Source organism: Heterodontus francisci, chromosome 24, assembly GCF_036365525.1.
Source record: "Heterodontus francisci isolate sHetFra1 chromosome 24, sHetFra1.hap1, whole genome shotgun sequence".
In the NCBI taxonomy this organism is placed as follows: domain Eukaryota; kingdom Metazoa; phylum Chordata; class Chondrichthyes; order Heterodontiformes; family Heterodontidae; genus Heterodontus; species Heterodontus francisci.
Genome location: NC_090394.1, coordinates 38795360 through 38808952, shown reverse-complemented (window position 1 = coordinate 38808952; position 13593 = coordinate 38795360). Strand labels below are relative to the sequence as shown.

General features: G+C 44.6%; 1 protein-coding gene across 1 annotated transcript in view; it reads right to left on the bottom strand.

Annotated features, from left to right (window-relative positions):
- e4f1 (E4F transcription factor 1) overlaps nt 1-13344 on the bottom strand; it is a 76230-nt gene extending 62886 nt beyond the window's left edge. Inside the window, exon 1 of the mRNA XM_068055980.1 lies at nt 13208-13344. Coding sequence (XP_067912081.1) covers nt 13208-13271 — 64 coding nt within the window. The 5' untranslated portion in view covers nt 13272-13344. The remainder of the gene's footprint in view (nt 1-13207) is intronic.
- Nucleotides 13345-13593: the final 249 nt, after the last annotated feature.

Sequence of the window (13593 nt, the reverse complement as noted above, 5' to 3'; positions counted from 1 at the left end):
ACAGTCATTACTGGACTGAAGCTTCTGGTGACCAGCACAATTCCTTCCAATCAATCAGTATAGTCATCTTCATTTTCTGAACCTTCCACGTCATGTGCCATCTCAAAAACCCTGTTATTCGTTCTTGGACAATTCAATGCATAATGATACTTTGAGTTACATCAGAAACACCTGTTGACCACTCCTCGGTTATTCTTGGGGTTCATCCTTTTGCCATAACTGCCCAATTCCTGCCATGTTATAGCTGTCAAAAGGGTCTCTATCCTCAGCCTTTTTGTTTGCGATTCTTCTTTCGTACTGACGTCTGGGCCCCACATTGGACTGGCCTCGAAATGCTGTGAGCATTGTATCCTCCATCTTCAGTGTCACTGCTGAAGAGCCTATCTGTGCTATGATGACATGTGAAATAGTGAGTTCAGGGTCAACATGTTCCCGTAAAGGTGAAGGGCAGGACCAACAAGTCGAGGGAACCCTGGATGTCAAGGGATTCAGAGGATTGGATAAGGAAAAAAAGAGGCTTATGGCAGATTCAGGGGGTTGAAAACAGCGGAGGCACTAGAGGAGTACAGAAAGCGTAGGGGGGTACTTAAAGTAATTAGGAGAGCGAAGAGGGGGCATGAAAAAACACTGGCGGGCAAGATAAAGGAAAATCCCAAGGAATTTAATAAGTATATTAAGGGCAACAGGATAACCAGGGAAAGAATAGGGCCCATTAGGGACCAAAGCGGCAATGTGTGTGGGGAGCTGGAGGATGGAGGTGAGGTTTTAAATGATGACTTTTCATCTATGTTCACAATGGAGAAGGATGACGTAGGTGTGGAGATCAGGCAGGGGGATTGTGATATACTCGGACAAATTAGCATTGAAAGGGAGAAGGTATTAGCGATTTTAGCGGGCTTAAAAGTGGATAAATCCCCAAGCCCAGATCAGATGTATCCCAGGCTGTTATGTGAGGCAAGGGAGGAGATAGCAGGGGCTCTGACACAAATTTTCAAATCCTCTCTGGCCACGGTAGTGGTACCAGAGGATTGGAGGACAGCGAATGTGGTACCATTATTCAAGAAGGGTAGCAGCGATAAACCAGGTAATTACAGGCCGGTGAGTCCATCAGTGGTAGGGACACTACTGAAAAAATTCTGAGGGACTGGATTAATCTCCACTTGGATTAATCAGGGATTAATCAAGGATAGTCAGCATGGCTTTGTCAGGGGGAGATCATGTCTAACAAACTTGATTGAATTTTTCAAGGAGGTGACTATAGATGAGGGTAAAGCAGTTGATGTAGTCTACATGGACTTCAGTAAGGCTTTTGATAAGGACCTTCATGGGAGATTGGTTAAGGTAAAAGCCCATGGGATCCAGGGCAATTTGGTAAATTGGATCTAAAATTGGCTTAGTGGCAGGAGGCAGAGGGTGATGGTTGAGGGTTGTTTTTGCGATTGGAAGCCTGTGACCAGTGGTGTACCACAGGGATCGGTGCTGGGACCCTTGCTGTTTGTAGTGTACATTAATGATTTAGACCTGAATATAGGAGGTATGATCAATAAGATGACATGAAAATTGATGGTGTCCTAAATAGTGAGGAGGAAAGCCTTAGATTACAGGACGATATAGATGGGCTGGTAATGTGGGCAGAGCAGTGGCAAATGGAATTTAATCCTGAGAAGTGTGAGGTGATGCATTTTGGGAGGATTAACAAGGCAGGGGAATATACAATGGATGGTAGGACCCTAGGAAGTACAGAGGGTCAGAGGGACCTTGGTGTACTTGTCCATAGATCACTGAAGGCAGCAGCACAGGTAGATAAGGTGGTTAGGAAGGCATATGGGATACTTGCCTTTATTAGCCGAGGCACAGAATATAAGAGCAGGGAGATTATGATGGAGCTGTATAAAACGCTAGTTAGGCTGCAGCTGGAGTACGGTGTACAGTTCAGAGAAGGCTGAGGGGAGACCCAATTGAGGTATACAAAATTATGAGGGGCATTGATAGGGCAGATAGGAAGAACCTTTTTCCCTTAGCAGAGGCGTCAATAAACAGGGGGCATAGATTTAAGGTAAGGGGCAGGAGGTTTAGAGGGGATTTGAGGAAAAACATTTTCACTGAGGGTGGTTGGAATCTGGATCACACGACCTGAAGGGGTGGTAGAGGCAGAAACCCTCACAACACTTAAGAAGAATTTAGATGAGCACTTGAAATGCCATAGCATACCAAGGCCAAGGGGCCAAGTGCTGGAAAATGGGATTAGAATAGATAGGTGCTCGATGGCTGGCACAGACACAATGGGCCAAAGGGCCTGTTTCTGTGCTGTATAACTCTATGAATTTATGACTGTATGAAAGCTGCCGGAAATGAATGTTTCACAAAAAAAATTTTAAGGCTGCAGATATCTGATCACAAAATGCATCGCTTTCCTTGAATCTAACTCCGGTCAAGACTAAGAGCTGATCCATGGATGATATCGTAGCACAATCCAACAATTTGAAGGCAAGTACTGATTTAGGAATTTCCAAGTAGAATCGCTGCAATCTTGCATATAGCTGGTTAAACTCCATGATATATTATTCCACGGAAGAGCTAACCATTTTTCTAAATTTATCAAATTCCAACCACGCCTCATCGGCATTCAATAAGTCATCTTTCATTTAAATTTTATCCACAAATTTCGATTGTCCAAACCTTCCTCATTGTTCAAATGATGAGCCTCTAGCTCAGAGAACACTTTGCAACTGATTTTGCTTCTGGCAGGAAGGGAAAGTGCAAGGGCTATTTCTTGCATTTTCCTTGGTAACAACGTAACCAGTGTCCATAGATCAACTTCCTTCCTCCATTGATCGTAAGGTTTGGCTTCACAAAATTGCAGTGGAAAACTGTATCCCAACACCTACACCTGGTTTCAGTCATCTTTCTCCAAAGAAAAAACAATTATTAACTCCAATTCTAATCTCCTGTCTGAAAATAAATCTTATTCTCCAATCTTCCCTTTTAGGCAGCCATCCTCTGCTACAATGTTAGAGAAACTCCAAAGCCTGTTTGTGAAAAATACACTGAGACTAGGATGCTTTGGTGGAGACTGTTTATTGCCTGCCACAGAACTTACTACTCCACTCCTAACAAACCCCAGCCAGTGCAGGCTGGCTCTTCTTTATCTATACATCTGAGTACAATTAACTAATCAACACCCAACACCTGTTCACCCTATTACCTTCAACTACTAGGTATTTAACATCCATCAACAGAACTTATTAGACACTAACATCCATCACCCCTCCCTACCTCTGCAAAGCCAGACATCCCTACATCGTGTGCACTCCCTATGCTCGCATGGTCACGCTGCCTTCCCTATGCTCCACTTTTGCAGCAGAAAGAAGGGGTAAATCAAGAAAAGCAAGAATTGAGAGAGCAAAAGCTGGGCACATGAGTCATTTCAGCCCTGCTTCCTGGAACACTCACCCTAACTCTCCCACCCCCCTCTTTTTAACCTTTGCTGCCTGCTTTAAAAACGTCATCAATAGGTACTTCTCAATACTCATTTGGTTACAATCCCAATCCTTCTCTATCTATTTCTTGGCTGTTAAATTCACCTCTGTGAAGCAATTTGGAGCGTTGTAATACACTAAAAGGCATGATGAGTAAGAATTGTGTATAAACACAACAACTTACATTTATATAGCACTTCACAGGAATGTTATCAAGCAAAATTTGAGACCAAGCCACAGAAGCAGATGAGAACAGGTGACCAAAAGCTTGGTTAAACAGGTAGGTTTTAAGGAGCATCTTAAAAGAGGAGGAAGAGACAGAGATGTTTAGGTAGGGAATTCCAGAGCTTAAGGTCTAGGCAACTCAAGACATGGCTGCCAACAGTGGGGTGAAGGAAGTGAGAGATGCCCAAGAGGCTAGAATTGGAGTTCTCAATTGGCTGTAATGCACTTTGGGAAGTATTAAGGTTATGAAAGGTGCTATAGAAATGCAAGTGTTTTCTTTAGTTTTGCATTAATTTGTGCAAAAGTTCTGTTATATGCCATTGAGGAGGTTACAGAGATAGGTAGGATGGGGAGAATCTACAGAGGGATTTGAAAGTAAAGATGTGAATTTTAAAGTTGAGGTGTGGACGGACCAGGTCAGCTGACAACTGAATACTAGTTCTCGATCAAAACCACAAAATAACTGGTAGCAGATGGGAGGCTGCGCAACATGTGATACTACCCTCTGAGAACTGCCATCTGTCACGGGTGGCTGTGGTGATTCACCTGAGGCAGTAAGCAAAAAGAGAAACACCACTGTTCGGCAGTACAAAGTAAGCACGTACCTACATAAAACACTTTGTGCAGGACAAACTATCTTCAGAAGACAGTAACACAAACCATACAACAGCCACAAAGAAAGGTACAAGAGACTGAGCGATTTGACTGGTCACTCTTGGCGGGTTTGCTGGTTGCTCCTTAACTGCCTTTTAGCAATTGGAAAAATAGGTCTGAGTGACTTTGCTTATGGAAGATTTGAGCCAATGTTTTGCACTCTACAGATATGTAAAAATGTTCCCATATTTTGCAGATGTACCCCATACAGAAACTGCTTTTACAGATTATATCCTTACAGGCCTCATGTAGCATTGCTCATGTTAAGTTGGTGGATACATTATTTTTGAAGGATTTGAATTTTCTGTAGTGCTTTTCATGGACTCCAGACATCCCAAAGCACTTCACAACCATTGAATTATTTCTAAGTGTAGTCACTGTTGTAATCTTGTCAAACGCAACAGATAAATGTTAGTGTTGTTGGTTGAGGGATAAATATTGACCCAATCTTCTTCAAATAATGCCATGCAATCTTTTACACCCACCTGAACAGGTAGAGGGGTCCTTGATTTAATGACTTATACAAAAGACAGCACCTCCAAAAATGCAGCAAACCCTCAGTGCAGCACAAAAATATCATCCTCGATAATGCACTCCACTCTCTGCAGTATTGCATAAACTCAACATTCCAACTCAGGGGTTAAGTCCTACCACCAAGCTAACAGTGGCACATTACAGGAGTTTTGCACAAATTAATGCAAAACTAAAAAAAACACTTGCATTTTTATAGCACCTTTCACAACCTGAATATTTCCCAAAGTGCGTAACAGCCAATTGAGTACTTTTGAATTTTGTCACTGTTGTAACATAGGAAATGCAGCAACCAATTTTGTGCACAAACAATGTGATAACTACCAGAAGAGCCACTTTTGTATTGATGTCGGTTGGCCAGGACACCAGGGACAACTCCCCTGCTCTTCTTCAAAACAGCGTCATGGGATCTTTTACGTCCACCCGAAAGCGAAGATGGAGGTTTGAATGTGCTTCTTATTCAAAAGATTGCACCTCTGACAGAACATCACTCCCTCGGTACTGTACTGGAGTATCAGCCTGGATAATAGACTCAAGACTCTCGAGTGGGATTTGAACCCATGAACTTCAGACTAAGAGGCAAGGGTGCTACGACTAAGACATAGCAGTCAGCTACAACATTGCTGTATGTATCTTGGTCTTTTCCTTTAAGGTCACATGGCTTAACTGCCATAAACAGGTACAGCCGGAGCTCAGAGGATAATATTTATCTGTAAACCAACCAGTTCTTCCTCAATGTCAGAAAAACCAGCAAAGTTGGAACAAAGCACAATGAACTCAAACTTTTAAATATACTCATGGTCCTCAGCCATGATACTGCTCAAGTGAAGTTAGCTTATACATGCAGACAGGATTATACCAAATAATATAAATATATTATTCTGATGAGGTGAAGCTATGTCTCTTTAAGACAACAATGTTGAACTGCTATTAAGTCAACAGTTGGGGGTGTCAATCATTGTTTAGGATACAGGCCAGAAGCCACAATGAAATGCTTGGCTTACTTTGTATTAATAAACATTATTTGAAAAATCAGTCGGCTCCTGTGTGAATAAGGCATTTTGAATTAATGGGCAGCTCATGTGTACATTCTAAATAACTGCATTTCCTTACACTTTCTTTCCCACCCAAGTGTTACATAGGAATTTGCACATGTAGCAGTTTGATATAGATATATAAATTGTACTACTAACAGATCTCTCCTTGTGCCAGTTACAGGTAGTGTGGGACCTGGAGTGAGATCTCTGAGGACTGATTTTCACTTCCAGTAGTGGCATAAAACTGTTGGTAGCACATCGGCCCCATGTTAAACATGCTGCCCGAATTTTTTCTTCAATCAGACAGGGCAAATAACAAGTGGATGATACTATTCCGTCCATTTCCTGCCACCACTGAAAATAAAAATCACTCGTTGCCCACACAATGTTTACTACAATCCTAATGAGACCTAATTGCAACGGTAGTTTAATCATCTCTGAAATCCAGCCAATTTATTGAAGCAATATTTCACAAAGGATGTTACACAATATGGTAACTGATACTGAAAACAAAAGGCCTCACAGACACACATACATGCGATACAATAAACCTGTCACTTTATAAAATTTAAGACCCAAGCAATATTGGTCTTCCTCCTCAAAACCTCTTGTTGTTATTTATATTATATTTGTTTCTCTCACTTCCCATTGTTTTTCAATATTTGCTTTAGATAAGAACATAAAAAATAGGAGTCGTCGTCCATTCAGCCCCTCAAGCCTGCTCTGCCATTCAATAAGATACTGGCTGATCTGATCATGGCGTCACTCCACTTTCCTGCCTGCCACTCCCACCACAACCCTCGACTCCCTTGTAGATCAAAAATCTGTCTAACTTAGCCCTGATATATTGAATGACTCAGCCTCCACTGATCTCTGGGGTAGAGAATTCCAAAGATTATCGATCCTCTAAGAGAAGAAATTCCTCCCCATCTCCGTCTTAAATGGGAAATTCCTTATTCTGAAGCTGTGCCCTCTCATTCTAGATTCCCCCATGAGGAGAAACATCCTCAGTACTTACCCTATCAAGCCCCCTCAGAATCTTACATTCCAATAAGATCACCTCAATCTTCTAAACTGAGTATAGGCTCAACCTTTCCTCACTAGACAACCCCTTCATCCCAGGAATCAACCTAGTGAACCTTCTCTGAAGTTCCTCCAATATAAGTATATCCCAACTTAAAAAAGGAGACCAAAACTGTAAGCAGTACTCCAGGTGTGGTCTCACCAACACCCTGTATAGTTGCAGCAAGCCTCCCCTACTTTTCTACTCCATCCCCCTTGCAATAAATGCCAACATTCCATTTGCCTTTCTAATTACTTGCTGTACCTGCAAACTAACATTTTGTGATTCATGTACAAGGACACCCAGATCCCTCCGTCAGCCGATCGCTCCACACCTCGCCACTGCTACCCGCCCCCACCACCACCCCCCAATGCTGCACAGCCGCTCGCTCCCTGCTTACCACCACCACCCCCCACCCCCCTCCGCTAGCTCCAGGCTGTGTCAGTGCCCTCCTCTCGCCCACTCCTCCCACATTCGATCATTCTCCGTGCGCCACCCGAAGAAGCAAGGCAGGCGCAGGGGATGACGGGGCGACGTAGGAGCGAGTGGCCGAGAGAAGAGAAGTGGCGCGGCCTAGAACCAGCGGTGGGGGGGGGGGGGGGGCGCGAAGCAGGAAGCAAGCAGTCGAGGGTGGTGTGGGGGAGCAGTGGCGAGTTCTGGAACGAGTGGCTGAGGGGGGGGGAAGCAGCCAGTGGTGGGGGGGAGGGGTTGCGGGCGGGGGGGGGGGGGGGGGAGAGGGGTTGCGGGTGGGGGGGGGGTGATAAAGAGTGGAGGCCTGGAGGACGTTGCTGAGGGGCAGAGCGGCCAGTGGGGCTGGAGCGAGTTGCGGGGATCGTTTTCCCGCGCATACGCCAATTAGTCCTGGCAAGGGCTGAGATGGTAGGCTGCGCATGCGCAACATCTCTCTGAGAGCAGGAGAGCGTTTGCGCATGTGCGCAGCTTGGAACATTCTGATGACGTCGATGGGCCGCTGCATTGTCAGGAGTCATTTTGAATATATTATCCCCAACACCATGAGCTCTTAGCTTGTGTAGAAATCTTTTATGTGGCACCTTATTGAATGCCTTTTGGAAATCCAAATACACTATATCTACTGTTTCCCCTTTATCCCTCCTGCTTTTTACATCCGTAAAGAACTCTCATAAATTTTGCAAACATAATTTCCCTTTCATAAAATCATGTTGATTCTGCTTGATTGTATTATGATTTTCTAAATGTCCTGCTACTACATCCTTAATAATGGATTCCAGCAATATCACAATGACAGATGTTAGGCTAAGTGGCCTATAGTTTTCTGCTTTCCGTCTCCCTCCTTTCTTGAATAGGGACAAAACATTTGCAGTTTTCCAGTCTGCTAGGACCTTTCCAGAATATAGGGAATTTTGGAAGATTGCAACCAATGCAACCACTTTCTCCACAGCCACTTCTTTCAAGATCCTAGGATGCTGGCCATCAGGTCCAGAGGACTTGTCAGCCTTCAGACCCAATATTTTTCACAGCACTTTTTCTCTCATGATAGTGATTGTTTCATGTTCCTCCGTCCATTTTGCCTCTTGATTTTCTGGTATTCATGGGATGCTTTTTGCATCTTCTACCATGAAGACAGATACAAAATACTTGTTCAAAGTCTCTGCCATTTCCTTGTTTCCCATTAATTCCCCAGTCTCATCCTCTAAGGGATCAATATTTATTTTAACTACTCTCTTCCTTTATATATGCTTATAGGTCTATGTTTTTATATATCTTGCTAGTTTACTCTCATATTCTAATTTATCCCTTTTTTTTTTTAAAGTCATCTTTTCAGGTTTCTAAAATTTTCCCAATCTTCTGGTCTACCACTAATCTTCACAGCACTGAACACCTTTTCTTTCAATTTGATACCATCCTTAACTTCCTTAGCCACAAATGGTTCATCCTTCTCATAGAGTCTTTCTTTCTCAATGGAATATATCTTTCTTGAGCTATGAAATATCGCCTTAAATGTCTTGTCACTGCTTACCTACCATCTGACCTTTGCACCTATTTTCCCAGTCCACTATAGCCAACTGTCTTCGTACCTTTGTAATTGCCTTTATTTAAGTTTAAGACTAGTTTCAGACCGAAGTTTCTCATCCTCAAACCTGAATGTGAAATTCCATCATGTTATGATCATTCTTCCCTCGAGGATCCTTGACTATGAGATCATTAATTAATCCTGTCTTATTACACATTATCAGGTCTAAAATAGCCTGTTCCCTGGTTGGTTCCACAATGTATTCTCTTCGAAATGTCCTGAATATACTCCATGAACTCGCCCTCAAGGCTACCTTTGCCAATTTGATTTGTCCAATTGATAAAGATTAAAATTGTTAGCGATTAATGCATCACCTTTCTTAGAAGTCCCCATTATTTTGTCATTTATACTCTGTCCTAGAATGTAGCTCCTGTTAGGGGACCTATATACAATTCCCACCAGTGACTTCTTTCCCTTGATGTTTTTTTATCTCCACCCAAACTGATTCTACATTTTGATCTTCCGAGCCAAGATCACTTCTCATTACTGTACTGATCTCATCCTTTATTAACAGAGCTCCCCACCTCCTTTTCCTTTCTTCCTATCCTTCCGAAATGTCAAATATCCGTTGAATATTCAGTTCCCAGTCGTGGTCACCTTACAACCATATCTCTGTAATGGCCATCAGATCATACCCATTTATTTCTATTTGTGCCATCAATTCACCTATCTTGTTGCAAATGCTGTGTGCATTCAGATAAAGGCCTTTAATTCTGTGTTTTTACAATTTTTCTTTACTCAGACCTGATTTTCGGTGCACTATGTTTGTATGCTCTGCCCTTTCCTGTCAACTCTGGTTATCATTACCCATATTGCTACCCAGCACTATTGCCTTGTCCTTTCTCTTTAACTTTCTAAATTTCCCCTCACTATTTAGTTTAACGATCTTTCTACAGCCCTAGATATTCGATTCGCCAGGACACTGGTACTAAAGTGGCTCAAGTGTAGCCCATCCCAATGGAACAGCTCCCTCTTTCCCCAGTACTGGTGCCAGTGCCCATGAATTGAAAACCATTTCTCCCACACCAATCTTTAAACCACACCTTCAACTCTCTGATCTTATTTAGCCTATGCCAGTTTGCTCATGGCTCAGGTAGTAATCCAGAGATTACTGACTTTGTGGTTCTGCTTTTTAATTTAACCTGCAGCTGTTCATACTCCCTGAGCAGAACCTCTTTCTCAGTTCTACCTATGCCGTTGGTACCCACATGGACAGCAACTGGATCCTTCTCCTCCCACTACAAGTTTCTCTCCAGCCCCAGGGAGATGTCCTTAACTCTGGCACCAGGCAAGCAATACAGCCTTCAGGACTTAATGCTCTCAGCAGCAGAGAATAGTACCTATCCCCTAACTGCACTGTCCCCTACTACATTCCATTTAACTCCAACTGGAATGGCCCCCTGCACCATGGTACTGTTGTCTGTTTGCTCATCCTCCCTGCAGTCTCTGCTCTCATCCACGCAGGCTACAAGAACCTCGTAACTGTTGGACAAGTGCAAGGGTTGAGGCGCCTCTGGTGCTACCTTCTGGATCCTCCTGACCATGGAACAAATCTTAAGTACTTAACCTAAGGGGTGTGACTGCCTCCAGGAACAAAGCGTCCAGGTAACTTGCTCCCTCCTTGATTCATTGCAGTATCTGAAACTTAGATTGCAGCTCACCAACTCTGAGCCAAAGTTCCTCGAGCTGCAGACACTTATTGCAGATGTGGTTGCTGTGAATCACAATGCTGTGGCTCCCACATGCTACAGCTACAACACATCAACTGCCCTGGCATGTCTATTTTATTTTATGTAACTAATTAGGATTTCAGGTTTTGAAATATCACTCAATGAATATTTGTAATTATATTAACTAGTTTAACTAGTTAAGCTATAAATTCAATACAGTACTTCTATCTTAGTTTAAACTACTCCCTAGTTTAGAGAAAAAAAAACTCACTATCACCCACCTGCTCACCTAATTAATGCCTCTAGACCTCAGCTCTTGCTCCCTTTCAGACCACTCCTTATTTTGTAAAAGACCAGAACAGCACCTCTTCCCTCACTGCGCCAAATTCTCGAGATAAGTACTTTATTGAAGCTGTACTCCGTTAATCTGGCCTCCAAACACTGCATCTATTTCCTTATACTACCCCCTCCTTATACTACCAAAATCATCCTCCTTTTTCTCAGTTATTTACACAATTGTAAAAGAGCAGTTGACATATTGTATCATTGCACACAGGGAATCAAAACAGACTAAGGTTTTCAAGTGAAGTGGGTTGGGATAATTGGACTAGAGTATGCAAGTGTGATTCAGTCCCCATTTTCAAGCCATACAGTTTGTCGCTATTTTGATATATCAAATTAAACAAAGGTAACATACGTAACTGAATACCAAACCTTGGGACACCTGGAAAGTGGAGTAATTTGGTTGGAGTTTCTCTGGGCTGAGTAGCTCGGAGATTCACTGAGGTGCTCAGGCCCCACCACTGGTGGTAGAGTGTAATTACAGCATGACAAATCAGCAGTTTTCATTATAAATACGGACCTTGGCATTTTTCATATAAAAATTCACAAGTGACAATGGAAAGTAAGGTTTTGCAGACAGGAAGTTTGCACAGATGTCATTTTTTTTTTTAATATGTTATCGATATTCCCTCTCACCCTTTAGTTCCAATGGTGAATTTGTAGTTCTTGCTAGCGTAGATCTGGTCTAGGAAGCTTTAGCCCTCTGTTGCATTTCCAGTGACCATCATATGCCATGGTCCAGGCCTGACTGGTCACTATGCCCATGCTCAGTATCAAAGCACTCAATAAACATGGTGGCAGATAGGGGGTGGAGCTAAAAGAAGGGAGCAGAGAGAGGAGGGGGCACGGGGGCTGGAGATAGATGGGATATGCTTGAAAATAGATAGAAACCGTGGTGTGCTACAATGTACAAATACCAGATGTCTCTGCAGATTCGATCGAATGTGAAGTACTACAACAGAACAGCAGATTAATAAAATAGACCCAACTTTCAGGACAGTATATATGGATTTCATACTTTTTATGTCAATGAGAAGTCAAGATAGAAGAGAAGGGGTCACAGGAGGGTGGAGAGGAGAGAGGTGGACACAGAGGTGGTCAGAGAAATGGGAAACCAGATCAGGTAAACGATAGGCGGTGGGTACGGGGGAGATAGAGTAGGGCCGGGGTGGGAACGATGGGGATTTTGCGGGGGGGGGGGGGGGGGAGGAGAGTAGGGCCGGGTTGGTGGCAGAGGTGGGAATTGGAGGGGGGCCCGGGGGGGAGTTGGATAGCAATGCCGGAAATTGGGGGGGGGGGGGTTGGAGAGTAATGCCTGGATTTTGGGGGAGAGGGTGTTGGAAAGTAGTGCCGGGATTTTGGGTGGGTGGGTGTTGGAGAGTAGTGCTGTGATTTTATGGGGGGGCGGGTGGAGAGTAGTGCCGGGATTTTGGGAGGGGGGGGTGAAGATTAGTGCCGGGATTTTGGGAGGGGGGCGGTGTTGGAGTGTAACACCGGGATTTTGGGGGGGGGGATGTGGAGTGTAACACCGGGATTTTGGGGGGGGGGGTGTGGAGTGTAACACCGGGATTTTTGGGGGGGGGGGGGTGTGGAGTGTAACACCGGGATTTTGGGGGGGGGGTGTGGAGTGTAACACCGGGATTTTGGGGGGGGGGGTGTGGAGTGTAACACCGGGATTTTGGGGGGGGGGGGGTGTGGAGTGTAACACCGGGATTTTGGGGGGGGGGGGGGGGGGGGGGTGTGGAGTGTAACACCGGGATTTGGGGGGGGGGGTGTGGAGTGTAACACCGGGATTTTGGGAGGGGGGGGTGGAGATTAGTGCCGGGATTTTTTTTTTTGGGGGGGGGGGGGGGGTGTTGGAGAGTAGTGCCAGGGTTTTGGGGGGTGGAGAGTAGTGTCGGGACTGGGGGTGGGGGCATATAGAAGGTAGGCCGGGAATAGTTATTTGGAGACGCAGGCCCGTGTTAGGTATCAACCGGGAACGAGAAGCAGCGGGTCCACTTGAATCGGCCACCCTTCAACCTCCGGCCCGGCCTGGCTGACCCTGGCCTTCATTAAGGCCTGACCGACTCCGGCCCGGATGTCTCAAGTACTCTGGAGCTGGAGCCGAGGCCACGGCCTATGCTGGGGCCTGAGCCAGGGCGTCACGTTACCTTCCTCCCCGACGCCGCTCGGGGACACCACCCGCTGCCTCTCTGCCGTATTCTCGGAATTCATCGGGACTTCCTCTCACTTGTCGCAAGGAGCACAAAATGGCGGGTTTACGACCTGCCGCCAAAGGTGGAGCCAGCGGAGGAGTGTGCGTGCATTACTACGGCTGCGCGGCATGGGGCAGGCTGGGAGTTGTAGTCCACTAGTTCCCTGCGTAAGGTGATTAGAGTTGTCACTTTCAACCTGATTTAAAATTAGACGGCGGCGGCGGGCGTTCTCATGTTTGCTTTGCACCTGATCAAAATTAATTGAAAATCTTAATTATCAACGATAGTGAAAATTATAAATGTAGTTATACAGTAATTATATAGAGGCTTTATTCTCAGGA